Source organism: Amblyomma americanum, chromosome 3 (assembly GCF_052857255.1).
Source record: "Amblyomma americanum isolate KBUSLIRL-KWMA chromosome 3, ASM5285725v1, whole genome shotgun sequence".
NCBI classification, from domain to species: Eukaryota; Metazoa; Arthropoda; class Arachnida; order Ixodida; family Ixodidae; genus Amblyomma; species Amblyomma americanum.
The window spans coordinates 187,209,479-187,231,923 of record NC_135499.1 but is presented as its reverse complement, the minus strand read 5'-3'; the positions used below and the strand labels follow the sequence as shown (position 1 = coordinate 187,231,923).

At 46.2% G+C, this 22,445-nt stretch overlaps 1 protein-coding gene across 3 annotated transcripts in view; it reads right to left on the bottom strand.

Moving 5' to 3' along the window:
• Window positions 1–20,710, bottom strand: part of LOC144125642 (uncharacterized) — a 45,625-nt gene extending 24,915 nt beyond the window's left edge. Inside the window, exons 1-6 of one of the 3 annotated variants that reach the window (XM_077659216.1) lie at window positions 20,557–20,710; window positions 19,635–19,911; window positions 18,196–18,368; window positions 13,032–13,142; window positions 8,437–8,499; window positions 6,396–6,482 (exon numbers count right to left, since the gene is read on the bottom strand). In XM_077659216.1, coding sequence (XP_077515342.1) covers window positions 6,396–6,482; window positions 8,437–8,499; window positions 13,032–13,142; window positions 18,196–18,368; window positions 19,635–19,902 — 702 coding nt within the window. In that variant the 5' untranslated portion in view covers window positions 19,903–19,911; window positions 20,557–20,710. Of the gene's footprint in view, window positions 1–6,395; window positions 6,483–8,436; window positions 8,500–13,031; window positions 13,143–18,195; window positions 18,369–19,634; window positions 19,912–20,025 lie in introns of all 3 variants that reach the window. The other 2 variants (XM_077659215.1, XM_077659217.1) reach the window with 2 other exon arrangements.
• Between the last annotated feature and the right edge of the window lie 1,735 nt (window positions 20,711–22,445).

The window sequence follows — 22,445 nt, the reverse complement described above, 5'->3', positions numbered from 1 at the left end:
TTAACCGGAGGCCAGCTGCACATGCACAGTGGCCCTGCCTGACCCCAACAATGCTACTGCACATGTGCAAGTGGGATCCGCTAAACCGGTATACGCCTCCGCTAGTATGTCTCCGGTATGCAAAAACGCCTAATATGCAGGTAGAAAGAAGCACATGCCTCCGAGGTCGGTCTATGGCGCCGTGCATTCTCCTCTAGCTCAGCTGCGTGCCTACCCCACCCATCTGAAGCCACTTGGCAGCGTGGCCAAGACACTGCTACGCCGAGCTGTGCCAGTGCACATATGTTTAGAACACTTGTAAGGCGATGTGGAAGGGGCATGGCACACAAAGCGATGCGTGTTACATGAATTTGTGCACGTGGCAACTGAAAGCGTTGGCTGCAAATTTAGCCGGGCCTAGACAAGACAAAGATAAAGCATGCGTGTCTCATCAAGCATTTTTTCAGGAGATTCAATGGCATTGGTGTTGCTGGGGTGGAATTTTGCCGCTGGCGAGGCCATTTGCGCCGCAAAGCATGTATCTGCCAAAATTAGGAAAAAAAGAAAAAATGCCTAAGCTGTGCCAATAGCGGAGCGGGGAGTGGCATATGGCTAATGAAAGCCGAATGAGGCGTCACATGATTTGTGCACCGCCCAGCCAGTTGAGTGCAAGAATGGGGGGGAACGTTTGTGTTCTGAATGTAGTTTTTTGCCTTTTTGTCCGGTGGTTGAAGGCGACAACATGAGTGAGAGATGGACTGTGAATAAAAAACCGATTGCTGAAAGCTTTAAAAAAAATAGTTACAAAAGTGAATGAAACAGCAAGGAAAAGCACATGTGGTCCATCCACAACCAACACCGACCGACTGTGATTCTAGTGACAACCAACTGTAATGAGTGGGGTGGGTGTTCTTTGGCGCAAGTTGAAGGCTGTTGGGGTTCCTTGGGCCAAAAAAGTTTGAGGACCCCTGATCTAGGCCATGAGACACACCACAGTAGAAGAAGAGGGACGACCCTCAGCGCTTTCTTAGTGAATGTCCATTATATCCTCCAACAGGTATCTGCATTAGTCAGGGCAAATGCTACAGCTTTTCTGTACGCCCTTCGCGCTATACATCATATATTTCAGCACAACGCATGGTGAGACCGTTTTTCGATGTATGCATATGGAAGCAGCTATGGCTGTGTCCACTCATCACGTGTTAACGGGACACTAAGGACAACCCCACTGTTCTCAATACAAGCAGATTCCCAGGCTCTTTCTGGCCAACAAAACTGAATTTGAAAATCTTCCCGCCAGTCGATTGAAATTTGTGAAATTCTTACCAAAAAGAACCGGCTGCCACCGTCTTGAATTGAATGGCGGCATAGCGTAGAGATGCACGCGACAATTTGGTGCTGATGTGACCATTTGACTTGCTAATACGGCCGGTGGTGGCGACACCTGTATTTTGTTTTTTGGTCTTTTCTTGGTCATAACAGCTCGGTTTTCAGTGAAAGTGGTCACAGAGATTAGAACGCGGTGCCCTACTGATACAGGCCATCTTCCATTTCTCCTCAGTGTCAACATTAGCCAGCAAGTGATACTACAGAACAGTGAAAGCTTGTTTCGTTCGAATTCCAAAGAGACGCCAACTCAGTTTTAATTAACTGAAGTTTGAACTTAAGAAACTGAACACAATGTACAGGAAACTGCGACTGGCAAGCAGTCGTGTTGCGAGATTCCCCTAATTTTATTTTTCTGAAGTATTTTACGACCGCCTGCATTTTTTTGCGGAACACAATGGCCAAACGTCTTCTGTTCTGAAGTCCAAGCCCGAACCTATCAGAAAACCTCTTTTTTTGCCTGAAGAAGAGGCCTGAAGAAGAGGCATGCGGCATTCAGCATGTCCGAACTTGCATAGCAGAGGGCTGTACCAGAGTTGCAAAGGTAGTGCAACTACCTGTAAGCATAGCCACAAGGCTTGAAAATCGAGAAGCATGCGATAGTCCCAAGACTGCCGCTTTTCAACAAAAACGAAAGCTTAAATTCTGCTATTCTCGTGAGTCATGAAGGTTCCACGACCGTTCAGGTAAAAAAAAACGAAGTGACCAGTCCGCTTACACGGTCACTGCCTAACCAATCAGGGTGCTTTCTGGTGATATCCTGTTTCGAAAACACACCGCCGTCAACTTCAAGCATGGTTTCAATCATCTCTTCATTTTGGCATGGTAATTACCAAATATGTATAACAATTCTAAATCAGAAGCTTGCGCAAGTTGGTAATCTCCTGATCACCAACTCCATCATATTGGTAATCCATTGTCCTTGTATGTCCAACTGCAGCAACAAATTAAACGTTACGTGATGCAGAGGGCACTTAGAAATCGAGACAAAGACGGGCAGCAAAAATCAGCAAAAGCTCCAATTCGTTCACTTCATGCACGCCGCGGTTTTGTGCACAAGCATCGAGGAGGCGACGGCTGGAAATGCTGCAATGCACCTGATCATTGTATCTAGCCGCTGGTCGCACCATCTATCAAAAACTAAAACGGCAAACTACTGAACCCTTCCAGATCAGATAGTACAAGCAACAGACAGTTGGATATCTCAGAGGTCATGCAGGTAGTTGTCGCAGTCATGCCGCTGCTAACAAAGGGAGAACACCCTTCCCCCATTACACAGACTCGCACCTTGTATGCCGTTTTCACCCTCTCCACATCTCAAAAAAGGCGCTGTAGAACCACCCAGGTGTGGTGGTGTGTAGTTCGAATTAATGGCAGAAGGACTGATTAACGCTTGAATGAACGGGCTGTTCTGCATGAACTACAATGGAGCATGGATGGGCCAAGTCGTATAGTTAAAATTATCTTATTTGAATGAATGAAGTTTGAATTAACGAGGTTTCACTGCACAGTAAAAGCTTAATTCGCCCCCCGTTAGTCCGGAAATCCAGATAATTCGAACCGCCAGCTAGGTCCATGCCAATGCCCATGTAAGTCTATGGCGTCAGACACTAATTCGGATGCTACAGGCATCCGCACCAGTTCATTTGAACAGCCCGAAGGGAGGCAACGTTCCGGTATGACCATCATGCAAGAGTGAGTGAGTGAGTGAGTGAGTGAGTGAGAGTGAGTGAGTGAGTGAGTGAGAGTGAGTGAGTGAGTGAGAGTGAGTGAGTGAGAGTGAGTGATTGAGTGAGTGAGAGAGTGAGTGAGTGAGAGAGAGTGAGTGAGAGTGAGTGAGTGAGAGTGAGTGAGAGTGAGTGAGTGAGTGAGAGAGTGAGTGAGTGAGTGAGAGTGAGTGAGTGTGAGTGAGTGAGTGAGTGTGAGTGAGTGAGTGTGAGTGAGTGAGTGAGTGAGTGAGTGAGTGTGTGTGTGTGTGTGTGTGTGTGTGTGTGTGTGTGTGTGTGTGTGTGTGTGTGTGTGTGCGCGTGCGTGTGTGTGTGTGGATTAGCGAAACAGCCCTACTATAAACCTGAGCTCCAATTTGCGCAGTCACTGACGTACCTCTGACATGCGCATGACGAAGAACGGATGGCCCCATCTTCAAGAACAGTCCAGCTCCTTAGTTTTGGTTTTACTTTTCCGAGCTTTGAGTCAGCCCGCAGCGGGGGTGGCCCAACCAGCCGGCATCAGCAAGCCAACCTACACCCATCTGAGCACTGTTTTGGACATTGACTGGTGCGTCACTAGTTTTCCCCCTTTTTTGGCCTCACAGCATCGGCTCCGCTGAGCCGTTTCCTTCGCTTCTACCCGTGTAGTTCTGTTCTTCTCGCGTGCCAAAATTGCATGCTCATCACGTGCAATTTTTTGTGCAGTGAAGCTTCCTCACACGTGACGGTACCATGTACGATGGGTGTGATGCGGTTGTGGTGGAGGTCCACCACATCACACTGTAAATAATGTAGGAGACCGTTACAATTGTGGACCAGCTCTGCTTCAGTGCTACCGACAGTGTGTGTGCAATAAAGCATTAATAAGAACGTAAAAAAATAATTACTAATGCGCTGTTCTCATATCAAAATCAGGGAGCCATTGCCCAGTATTTCACCAACAAATAAACTTACCATGATGCAAGCAGTTCTTCACAGTCGCATACCGTATTTACTCGAACGTAACAACAGTTTTTTCCTGGATTTTTTCCCCTTAAAGTCTACCCTCGCGTTATAATCGAATACCACACTTCGATTGGCCTAAAGCAGTGCCGCTGTGCAGCAACTTCAAAGCAATCAGCTTGGTTTTGGTTTCCGCAGTGTTGTGGTCTTATGCTGGCAACATGGGTACCACGGAAGCGAAATCCTTATCTATCCAAAGTCAAAGCGTTGTTCTCTGTCATTTTTTTGTGTTCGTTACAACCTCGCGCTCAACGTGTCATCGTGTCATGTTCTTGTGGCATTGCTCGCGGTGTATTGATTCAGTGCAAATGATGGCAACGTGTCGTGCTCAATACGACGAGAAAAGTAATCCTGTTAGCTGAAGAGGTCAGGAATTCTGCGGCAGCTCGAAGACTTAGCCTCAACGAGTCAACCATCCGCGGATAGCGGCTGCAGCTGGTGGGGCTTTTTAAATGCGAGCCCGATTGCGAAGGATTTCACGGGCCTAGCCACGGCTATCATGTCGAGCTGGTGAAAAAAGTGGCAAACTTTATTATCGAGCAGCGCAACCGTCTCATGGGGGTCAGTGTCGAGCTGATCCGTTGGAAAGTTAGAGACGTTGCTCGGCAGATGGGAAGTTCAGAGCATCTTACGGGCGGGCCCAAATGTTCATGAAGAGGAATGGATTCCGTAAGCTACCGGGAGACTGCGATAGAGACTTCATTTCCAAGAACTCGGCCTTCGAAAGCAAGGAAGATGAATAAACATGTTGGCCACAATGTCTATTAAAGGTACTTTGTTTTTGCATCCTTAAGCCTCACGTTACATTTGTGGTTTTATTTTTTTTCGCTGGGCAGCATGTAAAGTCACCCCTCGCATTACATTCGAGTAAATATGGTAATTCGAACATTTTTCCCAATTCCTTGAAGTATCGAATTAACGAACTTTTACTGTGCATGTATTAGACAAGGTGTTGGTGGTTTGTAGACTCATCCCGGAAAGAAATGAGGTTATTACACCTGTGATGCATTCGTGACACAGGCTAAGCACTTCGTTAAACCAGTTTACCAAAGTTTGTAGCTAGGTAATGAAGTGAAAACTACTTCCCCACCAACTTGTTTGGGACCCAAACATGTTACTTTCCAATGGCCACTCGAGTGAGTATTATATACACACTTTTGCTGCAGAGTTGCAGAAGTTCAGCCCTTATTCTCCAGTGCACTACACACTTGGCAATACACAGATTGAACCCCAATGGAGGTGAATTTCGAGAAACCCATAAGCTGTGGGACATCAGTGCACATTATAAGAATCCTAAATGGTTGAAACTATTTTAGAGCCCACCACCATGGCTTCTCTCTCTCTTCATACTTTCACTCCTTGGATCACTCCTTCTCTCACAGTGTAGTTCAGAGTGTCCGCCTTCTGTGAGACCATTAGTGCTATGCTACACTTCATTCTGTCATAACAAATTACAGTAAAACTTGCTAAATTTCATCTTTAGGGGACTAGAAAAATGTTCTAATTATTGACTGACCCCAAAAAAACTGTCAAGAACCACTTCATCAGGATGAATTTATTTGGTGAAGGACTGAACCATGGTGGCTAGCTTTTGGGATGAGAACAGTACGACAATGATTACCTTTCACATTTCCAGAAATGCTTTACTGCGTGCACATTGTTGGGAGTGTCAAAGCAGAACTGCTTCAAAACTGCAGGGGCCTCCCTAGCACAGTTCACGGTGCCACGTGGTAGCAGCGGTGCCCTCACACAAGTTTCTCAGTTGCACGTGAACGACACTTGATGAGAAAAGTTTGCACAACAGAAGGGCCACGCAGATGGAAGCAAAGCAATGCGCAACACCACTAATCAGCATCCGAAACAGTGTGCAGCTGGCTTCGGTTGGCTAGCTGATGCACGGCAGATAGCTGCTGTAGCCGCGGGCTGCTGCAAAGCTCATAAAAGTGTAGCCAAGACTATACGGTCAGCCTGTTCTCAGGGAGAGGGCTGTCCGTTTGCCGTCGCACTTGCCGTTGTAGGCATGTCAGAGGTGTGCGGGTGACTCTCCAGCATGTGGCACAGGTTTGAATAGAGCTTTTTTGATAGCCACTTACCATGTCGATCATACCTGAAAGCGGCCTCCCTTCACGAGCCTGTCCAAATTAACTGCAGCAAGACCTGTATCATCTGAATTAGCGAGCGTCCTCTGACTGCAGCCACTGCCACCACTGTAGCCAAGAATTTAACTACTGAACATGTGCTTACCAGCAGAATGCCAGTAGCACTCATCTTATGAAGTTTTCCCACATGAAAGAAACAGCCAAGTGGACAGGAACCCACCTTGTCAGTGAGCTCCTCAATTTTCTTGGTTAGCTGAGCAGTCTTGCTCTGCTCATCATGAAGCTTCACCATGGTCTGCGACAGGCTCTGCACAAATGGCAGGGGAGGAAAAGCAAACAAAGAATGCTTACTACAACTTGAGTGGAAATTAGGGCACGAGGAAATTCCACACAAAAATCTATTGCCTCACTGCCCATCTCTTGTCACAGGCTGTCAGCTGATCTGTCAGCAAAAGCACCAACCAATGCATCTTTAAACATGCAAATGTATAGCCAGAAAATTAATTTGCGTGCTTCTTGCAGGTGCAGCTGAACAAATGTGTGCTATGAAGTTAGATTAAAAGCAAGTCTAGTAGGCAAATGATGTCCTAAAGCAATAAACATCTTCCCCCGCCATTGGCGAGACGATCAGCTGCTGGCAACAATTGAAACTAGTTATTCAACAAGCGGCCGTTCGAGGGATGAGTGTCCAGATTTCCACCTTTGTTCACCTTTCCTATCATACGCGAATATTTGGTTTTAGGATGGCTTCGGCCTCATCGTCATTCCACTAGTGCTTCTTTACACTCAGAAAACAAGAACCTGACTACAATGTAGAGTCCTACGCATGTACCCCTTTACCACCGTGGCAGGCTGAAATCTGCATGCCTGTTTTCCTCAATTTCCCTGGTATTACAGGGTGCTCCAAATGATGCTCACATTTCTCACATTCAGCTTGCTTATGCCTTTGCTATGACAGCAGATATTACACAAGAATGCAAAAAACTGCCAAAGGGACGAAAAACACTACTTTTTACACCGAGATATACAGCAGATACCCAACCTCCGGTGGCTTCACTCACGTCAGAAAGCGGGAATGCAGCATCCAGCCACCTAGTGGAGACGAGTGGCACAGACACATTTATCGGCGAGAAAAACGAATTTAAAAATATTCCCACCACTCTATTCATACTTGAGACACCCTTACAGAAAAGATCAGGTTGCCATTGCCGTGAAGTGAATGGCAGTGAAGCATAGCCTCTGGGATTCACGCCTCGAAATTGGTGTCTGCGCATGCATTTTACTTGCAAAATCAGCCGGTGATGGAGACACCCGTATTTCGTTTTCTGTTCTTTTCTAGCTTATAAAAGCTCAGAAAAAATTTTATAACCCGGCACCTTATCGATATAGGCCAACTTTCATTTGTCCTAGCACTAAATCTGCCCCAAAGAGCTTTTCCGGTTTAACTTGCTGCCTTAAATGGGCACCGAGGAAGAACTGAAATTAACCTATATCGATAGACTACGGAATTCAATGACAGAGACCACTCCCAACAAAAACAGATTTTATATGCTAGAAAAGATCAAAAAACAAAATAGAGGTGTTGCCATCACCATCTGATTTTGCAAGTACACTGCATGTGCCGACATTGAATTTTTTGCACAAATCCCAGAAGCTGAGCTATGCCACTATTCGCTTCAAAACGGCTGCAACCAGTCCTTCTCGGTGTGGATGTCACAGGTTTGAATCGTAGGGTGGGAAAATTTTTAAATTCCATTTTCTCAGCAAAAAAAATGGGTTTTTGCTTCCGGACAGATGTTAACATACAGAGGTAGAGAATCAATTTTTACTGTACTCAGTGTCCCTTTAACACTGCGGACCTCCTTGTGGTGATGAATGGCAAGAAATGTGAGGCAGGCCCGCGCCAAACCAAACAACGAATGGGTGCTGCCCCAGAGCGCCCAACAAGACACCATGTCCGCACGACATCACGACACAACACCCTGAAGCCAGAAATCAGTTCTGCTCATCTCCGCAAGAAGGTAGGTAGCACAATCAAATTTCAAATGCTTCTGGTAAGTCCTAGGAGGTGGCAGCACCTTCCAGTGAGCATGCATCGTCATTATGGCGCGAAATTGCAAACAGAGGGTTGAAACCGTTCCCGTACGGCAAAGACCTTGTGGGACGGAAAACCCCCACTGTACACATATAACAAAAAACCTCAAAGGGTTAAAAGACCCTGTGAGCAGAATTCAATATGTGAGGGATGAAAAGCAGCCCACCATCTCAGCTCTGTCCTTACTGGGCAGAAGGCCAGGAACTGGATCACAAAAGCTCATTGAATCCTGAAAAAGATTAAAAGAGCAGCAGCACATACAGGCATGTTATGGAACAACCACGTGTGTGTACAGAAATACATTCGAACCCAGATATATCAAACCAAAAGGGAATTGCAAATTGTATCAATAATCCAATATATAAAACTTATCAGTAGCCTAAAAGCAAGAGTACAGGGCACCCACACAACATTCCACCCATCAGTGTACTGGCAGCGCACCACTGAATAGGTGCTGCTAGGCCTAACCTGCTCTGCATCAAAGCCTCAGCGGACCGCACTTTTGTACTAGCCACTGCTTATCATAATATGTCTAATCCTGCTATGAGTACACTATAAACAGAATAACCTCAATCAAATTAAGGTACACTTTCTAATTAAGGTACAAGATGCAATGCCTTCGGCAGCGAAGCATGCCTGGCAAGGGCCACTACCAAGCTTTTGTTAAGAAGGCTCCATCGCATGACAGCGATGTGGCGTGGAAGAAGAGTACAAGAAACCAAGAATACACTTCTTATTTCAAAAATCCACCACACATTCACCTCGTCACGCTGTCTTGCAGCGCTACTGCTGCCAGCAGGTGCTGCCGTGCAGCTGACTCGCCTCCGTGCGTGATGGAAGAGTGCTATATGGAGAAGAGCCACTTGCAGCAGCGCAGTGTGCCACTCGATATTACGCGCGAGGCCATACCGTATGAGGCACTAAATTGACACTTTTGGCAACAACGGCCACGCCACTGAATGAACAAGCCGTTGCAGAACAACATGGTGAATTCTATCCGCCACTAAAACTGTGCAGCGACCAACTATCCCAGCCGTCATTCAGCGCAAGTCTTGCTGGCATTACGGATAACACTGAAGCTGCTGCGCCAGTAGTCGGAGAGGCAGTCGGTAGGGCTGATCAGAATGTCAAGCCATAATCATGCAGTACAAATCATACACGGGCCAGTCTGTTTTGGTTTGTGCCGGTGAATGTGACACCATTTGACTGCTCCCTTGAACTATTTTAGAGTAGGTGAGCAGGGTAGCGGGGACGATAACAGGTCATGGAAAAGATAGTGCAATCTTGAAATCCTTAAACTGTAGAGGTGTGCTTCAGCCAGCTCTTTGGGCGTCAGGGTCGCTTAGTTTAATGGCACCTCCACAATCAATATCTTGTTCCCTGAAATCCTTGCTGCGCACATGACAATGCGAACTCACTGTCTTGCCTATTTTCAGTGTACATAACCATGATTCATTCAGAATTATTTCATGAATGAGCTCATTTATTCCTTGTACTATCACTGAGTGGAATACAGTAAAACCTTGTTGATATGTTCCCGGTTCATAAGATTTCCCGGTTCGTACGCTCAAAATCGTGGACATTAAAAACGCCCTATAGAGTTACACTATTGATCAAATGTATAGGGGAATCCCCCAAGGTGGAGTAATTTGTAATAAGGGAGTAATTACTCACTGACATCCACCCAGGTGCAGCCATATGGCTACAAAGGAAAGCTATGCAGCTTTCTCAGAAACTTCGCAGTTAAAGAAGTCTAAGAGTTTGGTGTAAATGATAATTCGACATCTACATGGGTTCAATATACGTGGGCTCCACTGTAGTAAAGTCAGCTAAATAAAGCCTTTCCTCATTTAGCAACGAAGAAACAATGGACACGAGAGCAAGCAGATCCTAGGACACAACAACCAACCAACACAGAGGAAAGGCAGAGAGGCAATTTGAGTACGACCACAAGACAGAACAGATTACAAGAGCTGCGATGATGTCGATGTGCCCAGAAACTAACAAGATTTGAGCAAAGAGAAACAAAGTCGTGATAAAAAGCAATTAGTATCAACTGCAAGTAGAGAATAAAAACTAAAATCTACCCTCAATCCCCCAGAAATCACAGCTACAAGCACAAGAAGCAGGTGTTGAGCAAGAAATAAATACTGCGGCTATCAAGGTTAGTACTGACGTGCTCAGTTGCCAAAACTAAAACATAGCCCTGGCTCTTCAGAGGCCCAAACTAATCTAGTGTCATGTGACACAAAGTTAAAAATAGTCTTAGTGGAACATGCATGCATGAATTAAAAGATACACTTCCCATGGCACATAATGTACCACATTCCTGTAGTCAGAGTGCCATTAATAACAAGCCCATCTTGCATCCACTAAATAAAGCTTATTTCCAACAAAGTATTTCTCTGCAGGCGAACAATGCGTTGCATGCAGACAGAGCCAACAAACTCTCTGCAACGAGGTGATGCCACGCAGTGGTATATATATGCAGCTTACAATGAAATGAACAACAATGTCCACTCAACATTAAAGCTGCTAGTGTGCATGCTAGCAGTGCAGTGCACAGCTCTGCAAAGCAATCTCTGAAGTTCGAGCTCTGTAGTGTTAATAACTTGTTCAACTGTAAGGGCATCTGAAAGGAGTGCCAAGTAGGTAAGTACCACAGCCATGCTACATGTGGTCCTGCTAATAGTATCAGCCATTATGCCTACACATTTATGGCGGCACACTTTGAAACACCATAAGGCAGTCACGAAATGAATTATTTGTCCACTAAACGTCAAGAGTATATAAAGGGGGCTACGAGGCAAGTAAAATATAACAAGCTCTTGGCTGTAGCAACACAGAAGTACTCTTACTGCACAGTTTCCCCAAAAGTTCCGCCTTTGTGCCGACTTCTTCCGAGCAAGCACAGCTCATTAAATACACAGAGCAATGGGCATTCACTTCTTATCTGAGTTACAAAGTGTGACCAATAGTGCGTTGCCACTGTCCTTTGACATTGGCCCTCACTCACATCTGGAACCTCCTGGGTTTCAAACCAAATGTGACTTCCCGTCGTCATGCTGTAACTGACACAAGGCTTGGCTCAAACAGCTTGCGCACATCATCTTTTCTGTATATATTTCCTGCCTATCAATGCCACCGCACTGCATGTGTCTCATGTCAAACAGATTTAAAGCACAATTTTCTAACAATTAACATTCTGCTAAGCCACTAGTACTTGCATAACATTCTACATGTGACAGGTTAGAGAACAGATGTTACCAACACAGAACTACACATATACAGTAAAATCTCGTTACTACGAACATCAGATTAACGAAATTTTCAGATTTACGAATTTTTTTAAAATCCCCGCCAAAATGCCTATACTTTCAATGTAAAAAACTTTCAGTACTACGAATTTCAAATTACCGAATATTTCAGAATAACGTATGTAATTTAATCTCGCATTTGTCGCAAAACGCTTCGTTATTACGAAGTTCCGTACCAAATCCCTGAAGCTGACGCCTGTCATCATCATCCGAAGCATCAGCTATGCGCTGGGGAACTCGTTGCAACGGATACAGCCCCAGCGGTATCGCCATCACACGAGGCGGCGCGAGCTGCCGCCCGATACAAAGGGTAAGGCCATTATCATCCACCCAGCGTGTGGTCACATACGTACTGCGCAGCAGTCTTAAGCCTATTCAGCGCAGTGTCACCACGTCGACAGCGAACGTTAGGATCTGCGAAGTTATCGGCGCTGTGATTGTGTTGTGCATTAGCTTTGCTGACAATGAGTTCTCCTGGCCCCCGCGTTAAAAAGAAGCGACGCCAGTTTTCGCTTAAAGAAAAAGCGGACATTCTGTCGCAGCTGCTGGAAAAAAGCAAGCGGACTTGTGCAGGGAGCTTGGCATTACACCGTCAACAATAGCAACGATGTTCCAAGATCGGGACAAGATCGTAAAACTACATCGAGTGTCGCAGCTGGCTCCCTCAAGAAAACGTCTGCGGCTGGGCAACTACCGTGGACAGCGACTTTCGAATTATGTGGATAGCGACAGCGCGGCGGCTACATCCGCGGAGCTCACCACCGAAGACATCGTGAATCAAGTGCGTGAGCAAGAAGAATGTAGTAGCGACAAAGACGATGCCAACACTGGATCAGCGCACGAAGAGGAAGAGATTGTTTCCAGCTCTGATGTCCTAGTCTTTCTAGAGAAGACCCAATCATTCCTCGGGCGCTGCAAAGATGTCCCCGATGACGTGCACAGGAAGGTCGAGGATGTGGAGACGTTCGTCCTGCAGCGTTTGTCGTCTACTCGCCAGAAGAAGATAAGACTTTTTCAAGCAATAAATTGTAGTTAAACTGTGCCCAGCGTTATCGTTTATTATTTACTTACCAACACATAAATCTGCTGCAAAGGTACCTAATTTTAGTTCTTGTGATGCATTACTGACATGAAAATAATGGTTTTTCAGTACTACGATATTTCAAAATAACGATTGAAATTCGGCGGTCCCGTGAAGTTCGTTGTAACGAGATTCTACTGTAATCTGGCATACATTGGCATAAATTACCTTGTACTAAATCACTGCATTAAACAAAATCACGCAAGTGAGCAACTAAATTACCCAGAAAAAATATAAATCACAGAATGAAGTTTCACATCACAGTGCAACATGTAGAAATGCTTCAAAAGGACGACAAATTGCATGAAAGAAGGTATGGTCTACATGGACAGCACAGGTGCGAGAAATGAAAATGCTTGCCACCTCAATAGTGTTGTTCACTGCTTGAACAGCTTCGGCCTGTTTCGTTGCTTCATCGTGCTCCGCTGCAACTGCTCTGCTCGCCTCCAACAAAGCCTGGCGTTCAGCGGCAAGCTGCATGTCAAGGGCTATGCAATTAGACTGCACACAAACAAAGCCCAATTATCTTCTGAATCAAACAAACTGTGGCTCCTGCACTGACAGCCAAATGTGCTTCAACTGAATGAAAGCATTTGCATGCTGTTTAAAAATTAAGTTTAAACATACGTCCATATTATCACAAAAACAAGGAGCTGGAGTTTGGCGTCAAAAAACATGCAGGAGCCATTTAAAGAAGAATATGTGCACTATTAAACCAAAATGCGTGTCCGACACAAGAAGAAGGCAATGTGCATACTTAAAGATTCTACAGACCTTCACAATAAGGGCTCCTAATAAGGAATATCGCTCACTGGGCTGCACTCCATGCTACCACAGTGCAAGCGGCAGGGGAACTGGCCCATGAATCATATATTACTTACTTAGCCCCAAGAATCATATATTGAAGGCATGTTACACACGCAATGAGAAAAAACAACAAAGTATTCTGATTTTATTTGGAAAAGGCTGCTTTTTTTGGAAGTAAGCATTGACCCGAATCCCCTAAATCTTTCACTCCTTGAGTAATCAATAGCATTAACAGCAAGGGCATGCTTGTGAAAGTAACACAGAATGCACAAAAAAGAACTGTTCTCATAACTTTCTAAAAGGCTTACGACCGCAGCCTACCACAGGAGTTCTCCACCTTTATTAGCATTGGGGAGCCCAATGGCTTTCAAAAGTTGCCGAGACACCCTATGCATTCTTGCTTCCATTCCTCCCTTCCGTGACATGCATACAGAGACAGATAAAAGGCTTACGACAGCTGCTTTATGCCTACCACAGGAGTTCTCTACCTTTATTAGCATTGGGGAGCCCGATGGCTTTCAAAAGTTGCCGAGACACCCTATGCGTTCTTGCTTCCGTTCCTTCCTTCCTGACATGCATGCAAAAAGGAGCATGCAGATGCATGGTCCCCCTAAAAAAATGCCCAAATTAAATTGAAAATGATTGCCTGTATTCAGAAACAGGCTGCTATAGGCAATTACGGTATGATGAGTACAAGAAAGCTAGGCAGTGTTAAACCACGGTTATCGAGCGATGGCATTGTGGCAACGGCCTGGGCCAAATTTGGAGGTTGCCATCGTGTCGGGCATGCTCAGTTACGGTTGGACATCGATTGTGGGCCAAATTGGCCAAGGTCAATTTTCGGGGGTGGGCCAGGCCAAAATTTGGAAACTACAGAGAATGTTTACTACATTCGAATCAATGTGAAAGCACTGATTTGTGCTACATAAAAGACGACGGGCGGGCAGTGCTGCCGGATGGAGCAGTTTGACGCTGGTGAAGTCGACACTCTGCAATGCACAGCGCAAGAGTGTGGTGCATTTTAAAACGCCACGCATGTTCTGCTGTGGCAATAGCCTAGTGGTCTCACACAGCATCCTGTGAGGTTGATCTTTTCGCGCTGCCGAGCGTTCAACTCCAAGTCGTGGATGTGATTTCTTTTTCTGCTTCTTTTTTTCTATCTTGGCACATTTTGACCTTGGCCATGCTGAAGGTCAAATTCAGGCAGGTCATGTGGTGTTGAGTGTGGCTGGTGCATCGAGTAGAGCTATTGCTCTAAATCTTGACCAACGATTACGGTACTCCCAAATGCGAAATTTGAACACAGCTTGATTTTGCAATATACTGAGGCAGAAAACTTGCACGACACTTAAGCTAACTTTAGGAGTACAATGCGAAGCATTGGTGCTTTGTTGCACTAGGCCTCTCAACTATCAGAGCAAATGAATGCGCCTCAGCAGTGTAGAGTGGAACACTGCAACCCTTGCCCGGTTGCGGCATCCTCTCCCATATTAGCTGCTCCTTGCGAGAACGCACTGCAACATATTTGAAGCAGTTTCATTGCTTCAAGAAGGAATGCTGAAGCCCCAAAGGACGCGCCTTCATTTGGAGCAGGCCACAAGGCGCCCGCATTCAGAGTAGTGCGTGCCCGTTCCCATGGTAAATGGCGCGGACTCCACTAGCGGCCCCCACAGACGACCCGTGCATGCGCTGGTTGCCGGCTCAACGGCTGATTCATGGCCAACTCCAGTTGCGACAAGCAGTTTTGTGGTAGATGTTATGCTGAATCGAACATAATCAGCCTATGCAAAAACAAAGGGTTCCACAGCCTTTTTTGCAAGCAATCGTCTGACTTGGCCGTCGTTTTCACAAGCCCTCCAATGTGTGCCACCTGAAATGGAGGGAGGGGTTGTTGACGTATATCTGCCTGCAACCGCACCCACTGCAGTCACTTTGGCATCAGTGGTTGTGGGTCCCGTTCTAAGCATCACAGCTATCTGCAAACGCGTTTAGAAGGAGTCAATACGCAACAGCCGGCACAAACTGAGTGTGACTCCTCTCACCTGCATCCATCGTTCCCTCGTCCTTCTCTTTCCACCTTACGCTTTTGCCTTTCTCTCTTCCATTGCTCACCCCTCCTCCGCCTTATCATTCTTGCTCCTTCGATGAGCTTTTTGCTTAGCTATGGTTCTGCTGGTTACGCTGCCACCGCCTAAGTGCCGGCCAGGAGTGGGTGCCCAAGATCTGCATGCTAAAGTTTAGTGGGTAGAGGAAAAGTGACGGTTGTGGCATGCATGAACACTGGTGCTCCGCGGACCCAAAAAGCAGTTGACCCTGCATACGACAGTGGGACTTATCCCATTTGCTTCAAGTGACGGCGAACAAACAACGGTGCATCTACGTCCCGCATTTTTGCATGCTAAACTAAACATAAACCACCATTATCTTGCACTCACAGGCCTCCTTAGTGTTCTGTCAGTTTTTACAAGTGCAGGTGTACAGTTCGAAACGGTCAATTTTGGCGGGAAAAAACGTTTTTATTTTGAGCTTTTGAGCCTTTTCCCATCATCAGTCAACTACCTCGTAATAAAGTCGAGCCCACTTATAACAAGCCCGATGGTCACGCAGATTGCGTTCATTGTATCCGAGGTTCGTCGTCAAGTGAACTTTACATTTACTGCCAGCAATATGAAGTCCGACAAAACAAGTTCTGGTGCCCCGCGTGCACGAGGGGAGAGTAGGAGCGTAATTTTTAATCGTCTATATCTTCGTTGTTATTGATGCTAGCTCAAAAATTCTTGCACTGGGGTGACGAGTGATGAAATGCCTATCTCTCGTCTGCTTTACGTAATCTCAATTTATTGCATAGTCTCTTTAAGGACACAAAGGTCCCATGGAACCCAATTTGAAAACCCCTTGCCTAGCGAACGTCCAGCTCTAAAGCAGTAAGTACACAATATGCTTTAAAATAGTACATTAACTCTTTCCCTACTCCGCCTATTCAAATGGTTCAAGTTAGCCCAGAATCTGACAAAATGCCCATTCTAAGTGACCCGGGCTGCTTCTGGACAAGTAAAACCATCCAGTATATTGCAAAAGAACTGTACTTCAGTTTCGAATCCAGTTTTTTCACCTGTCGCATGGAGGAATATTTTTAAACTTCCTGCAAAACCTGTCAACTTGGATCAATCCCAGCAAGCACTACGTCCATGGTGATGTGCCAAGCAAAAGCGGTGTTATCGCGATTCCGCAGCATAGACAATTAACGTTGTACATGCAAGCAACAGCTTTGTGTCAAAAGACGCTCATTCATATCATTTTATGCCCCTGTACCACGGCCAGTTTCGATGGCCATTGAGTAGAGAGCCTTCAAGAATCTCAACTGCTACCAAACTCGAAGGACTTGCATCGCTGCTATACGGCAAATCTCAATGACCATTGAATTGGTTTTCGTGTCTTACACCAAGGTTGTGTGGCACCACAATCCCTACTTTCAATTTCACGCAAATAAATAGATTTTTATAAATCTAATAAATGCTGAAGCACATTTTTTTGGAGTCATAGGAAGTTTTCGGTTATTATTAAAGGCCAGTTGTGTTGTCTTGCAAGACACTGCCTTTTGTACGATTTGCTGTCGTATTTTTTTTAACACTCTGGCAACGCTGATACAGCCGGCATTTCTGTTACAAACTAATATTTCAGTTTTTGTACTAAAGATTAGGATAATTGTTCATGCTTTTGTATCGTGAACATACATGCACGACAGTGCACGCTGATTCCGGTTGAAGCAATGCTAGCAACCTTGGGCAACGCTTGAAGGCACTCAAAATCGAAATAGAGCTCTGAAAAAAGAGCTCTGCGCTGGTCCGTTGACTTGATAGACTATTGACCCAAAGGCCACTGAAACTGCCCATGTAGCAGCACCTAATGGCCTTTGAGTCGATGGAATATTGGTTCGAAAACCTTCGACCGTGTGACAGGGGTACTAGTTAGGACAGATATTGACTGCTCTGCCCAGCCCAGACTATCAACAGGCACCAATTGGTAACTACCGTTTCCAATGAGATTCCCTCTTTCGGAGCCTCTCTGAAGGAGCCGGGCATGTTCCGAGGAGTTCAAAGCCATCAACAGTGTAGCAGGTTAAGTTTTCACCAAGACAACCCGACGTCAACCTTTGCACTGCAGAGTAGTGCAAGCAAATGAGTTTTCTCCAAGACAATCCAGGGTAGACCCTCGCACTACACTGCACAGCAACTAATTTTTCTTTTGCTGATTAGAATGGTTAGCATAAAGGTTCTGTAATTTTGAATAAATGTTTCTGACATAACAATGTATAAACTGCAGATTCTTGACCTTTTATTCTTTAATATTATGATTCAATATGATGTTTTCTGAATTTTAGCAAGAGTGTCAAATTTTGCCAATCAAAGAGTTTGTTCTTCATAAGCAAAACGTCCTTTGCCGCTAAAAAGAGAGGTCTGTGATGTGTTGCAATGAAGCAAAATTTTTTAATTTATGCGTAAATATATTTTTACACACACCACCCTGAAATCCCCCTTTTTGCAGTGGTAAGGAAAGATTTAATAATAAAGAAAGAGTTGCAATCTTATTCTTTTGCCAAATTGCAATACCACTGCAGCACTGCTGTGTTATCCCTTCGTTCAGGTGCTTGACAACTGAGCCTGAGGAAACCAGGATGAGTAAGTACTCCAAGAAAGCATCTACATGCCACAACACGTACCTCCTGCACCTGCTTCTGGAGTTCCGCCTCTGCCGAAGTCTTCTCATCCAGCATCAGCTGTGCCATAGCCAGCTCCGCCCTCAGAGCATGCTGTGCCTTGTCCAGCTGCTTCTGCCATGCTGTAAAGGCTTCGAACTGCTGGCGGATCTTGGCCGTGCTCTTGGCAACTTTCTCTGCATGGCATTTTAACAGTGGGTCCATTCACTGCCATATTTTGAGCGTGTACAAAGGCCCACTCAAGGAACTTTAATCAACATCTAGTAAAATTTTTAGTGATATTCTTAAGGCAATAACAAATGCTAACTCACATAAAACGAAAAATTGAAACCAATGAAGTCAGACAAAAACCGAATTAGTGTTGTATGGCCACACCTACCAAGAATTTAGGCAGTGTCTATTCTGCCGGCAGCCAGGAGAATTCCCGTGCTGAAATTCTCCTGGCACTCACACTCATTTCTGATTCGCTACAGAAAACCAAATGGCCTTACGCCATGAAAATTGATTTTTGGTACTTTCATATTCATGTTTTAGGAAATGAAGTGCTCCAGACATTCCGTGCATCAATAGTAATTTAGTGCTTTCTGGGTCGCAAGCGCCTGCAAGCAGCGTCATGGTTAAGCCGAGATGGTCTTAAAGTGAGCCAGATAACTCCAAGTAGACACAACGAGGAATTTCAGCGCATTGAAAGTTTAAATAGGTGCAGTTTACGGGGTATGTACTCTCAGAAAAAATAAGCAAAAGCAAGAAGAGTAAACGAGAAAGAGAAAATACCTGTGCCGTTAGAGGGTTCAGTTAGCGAGTTCGAGACTTGCACCTGCGCTCAACATGCGGAACTCTACGGAGCTTAGCTAACAACTTTTTGCCACACAACGCACCAGCTATTGCACATTAATTTTCGCCTTCGCTTGTGTCGAGCCACATGGCTATCAAGCTTGGCACTCTTGGCGGGCGCACACAGAGTGCAGAGATAGCGACAGCGCCGGCACGTCTTCTCAGTTCACTAAAGTACTCTCAGTAGCCACGAATAGCCGCAAGAACTAATGGAGAGACTACTCTAAAGTTGTAGCCGATCGCTGGCAAGAGCCAGGTCAGTCCGGTACTCTTCCCGACAGCAGTGAAAAAACTACTGAATGAATCAGCCCCTCAGAGCCGTGAAATGAGCAGAAAAATTGTTCTCACGACGCCCCAAGTAGCCATTCAGAGGCGAGTGCAGGCAGAATAGAGCTGACAGGAATTTACAACACAACATGAACACAGTTCATTCTAGCCAGCAAACAGAACATGCACTAAACTGGAAACCAGTCTCTTCGGTGCCATGTCTCCTGAAATGCCTGTGGATACCAAACTAACTTTCATGCGAAATTAATAACACATCCCGGCCCTTCGCTTACAGCAAGGAACAGAGTTGCGCCGGTTCCATCGCTGCCAAGAAGGCTCACCTTTCAGGATGGTATTCTCCTCGAGAACTTTAGCGATGCGTTCTTCCGCTTCCTGGTGAGTCAGGTCGTCGCTGCAGGTGGAAAGCGACGAGCCGTCGTCTTGCGGCAGCGACAGCTTCAAGTGTTCCAAGGGCCCGCTGCCAGCTACAGGGCCAAATCCGATGCTTTCATCATTCGCAGGCAGCACTACGAAGTCTGACATGAGGTCGTCGCTGCCTTCCGTGGCAGCCGGCATGCTGGGCTCCTGAAGTGAACTCACCGCCATCATGGCGGTGCCCTGTGGAGCCGAAACGATGTTAACTAAATAATACGGCAGCCATCGCTGAACGCTGACAGCTTACAACGCAAGAATATAGTAGCAAGAAGACAGTGCAGGAAACGACACACTTACGAATTCAAATTGCTCACTAGACGGCAATGCGGTTCAAGTATTTGTAGGAGATGAATCAGTAACCATCCGGCGCCATTGCACACGACGTATCAATCCTTGCAAAAACAGCGTCTTCAACTTGTTTGTCAGAGTTTAGAAATACATCGAAAGCGATAAGACTGGCAGCAAACGCCGAATGTACGCATCGATGCGCCCTGCTGCAAGCTCGAGCGGAAAACACGCACCACTGGATACCGAAGCGGCAGACATCAAAATGCGGACAAACCATGGGGAAGGACTGTTCGTACGTTGTGGTCCCATTCGAATAACTCTCCATTCACAACGGTGACGCCACGTTCGGATAGCAATATTAAATGCTTTGGTTCTCGCTTCGTGTCACTAAGCTGTTATGTCAATAAATAGAAGGCGACCTTTGGCCAAAGTGCTTGGCAAGATCACGCAAATATAAATGGCTGAGATAGCAGTCCTGACAGAAGCCAAGGGATGTGAAGACACCCACGACACTGCCCTTTCAGGCGCGACATGTCTTACCTTTCGTTGCTTTAACACGCTCAAGCCACGAACGTCGAGGACGGCCGAAGAACTAACGGAACGAATGTCGAGCGAACAAACAACACACAACTATGCTGCTATCACTTGCACTAAAAAACAAAGCCAAACAATCTACCCCTTCAGCTATTGTGACGTCGGACGTGCAAATGGTCTTCGCGCTAGGCGCGGCGCTGGCGCAGGCTGGCGGCTACTAAAGTCCCTAGAGAAAGCGTGCCGTGCGCCGCCGCCGCCCCGCCGAGCCGGTCCGCCGGTCTCGAGGAGAGCGCGCGAGACCGGACGTGCTTGCCGTGCTCGAGTCCGCCCGTGGCTTTAGCGTGCGGCGGGCGGTGCCGCACGTCATGACGTCGACGCAGAAACAGCGGAGACTGAAGGGCACTGAAGGGATCACCGACTTCCCGCTACATTGCGGTCGTCTCTGACTTTGTGCAGGAGGAGGATAAACTTTATTTTCGTCGACAAAAGTAGCAGATGGTGTGGGTCTATAGCCCCATCAAGTGGCCATGAGCCCGTGGTGTTCGGCGACTTCTAGGGCTTTTGTCACAGCCCGGATCTGTGTGTCCGAGTCGGAACTGAGCAATGCGGCCTCCCACTGGTCTGGATTCGAGAGCTGCAAGCCTCGCGGAGGGGAGTCCTGAGGGCAACCCCAGAGTATATGGGATAGAACGGCATGTTGGCCACATAGTTGACAGGAGGGAGAGTATACCCCAGGATATATGCAGGCATATATATCGCGGGGTTGGGGAAGGTGTTCGTTTGGATTTGCCTCCACGCAACCTCTTGGGGTTTGGCTAGAGAAATATGTGCGGGGGGATATAGAAGTCTACCTAAGCGGTAGTGCATGGTTATGTCATGAAATGTAACCATATGATCTCTCGCAGAGCTGGCGCGCTGTCTTGCTCGTATAATCATCGTCAGCCGTACTACACCCACTGCAGGGCAAAGGCCTCTCCCATTTCTCTCCAATTAACCCTGTCATTTGCCAGCTGCATCCACCCTTTGCCTGCAAACTTCTTAATCTCATCCGCCCACCTAACCTTCTGCCGCCCCCTGCTATGCTTACTTTCTCTTGGAATCCACTCCGTTACCCTTAAGGACCAGCGGTTATCTTGCCTTCGCATTACATGCCCTGCCCAAGCCCATTTGTTTCTCTTGATTTCGACTAGGATGTCACTAACCCGCGTTTGTTCCCTCACCCACTCTGCCCGCTTCCGGTCTCTTAACGTTACACCTATCATTTTTGTTTCCATGGCTCGCTGCGTTGTCCTTAGCTTAAGCTGAACTCTTTTCGTTAGCCTCCACGTTTCTGCCCCGTAAGTGAGTACCGGCAACATACAGCTGTTGTATACTTTTCTCTTGAGGGAAATTGGTAAACTGCCACTCATGATCTGCGAGAACCTGCCATATGCGCTCCACCCCATTCTTATCCTTCCAGTTATCTCCCTCTCATGATCCGGATCAGCTGTCACTACCTGCCCTAAGTAGACGTATTCCTTCACAACTTCCAGGCTCTCGCTGCCAGTTGTGAACTGTTGTTCCCTTGCTAGACTGTTAAACATTACCTTGGTTTTCTGCATGTTAATTTTTAGACCCATCGTTCTGCTCTGCCTGTTTAACTCATTGATCATGATTTGCAGTTCACCTGCTGAGTGACTCAGCAAGGCATTGTCATCAGCGAATCGCAGGTTATTTAGGTATTCTCACTTTACTCTTATTCCCAACTGTTCCCAAAACAGGCGGGGAATAGCATTGGCGAGATCGTGTCTCTTTTCCTGACGCCCTTCCTTATTGGAATTTTATTGCTGACTTTCTGGAGGACTATAATAGCTGTGCAGTTGATATATATATATATATATATATATATATATATA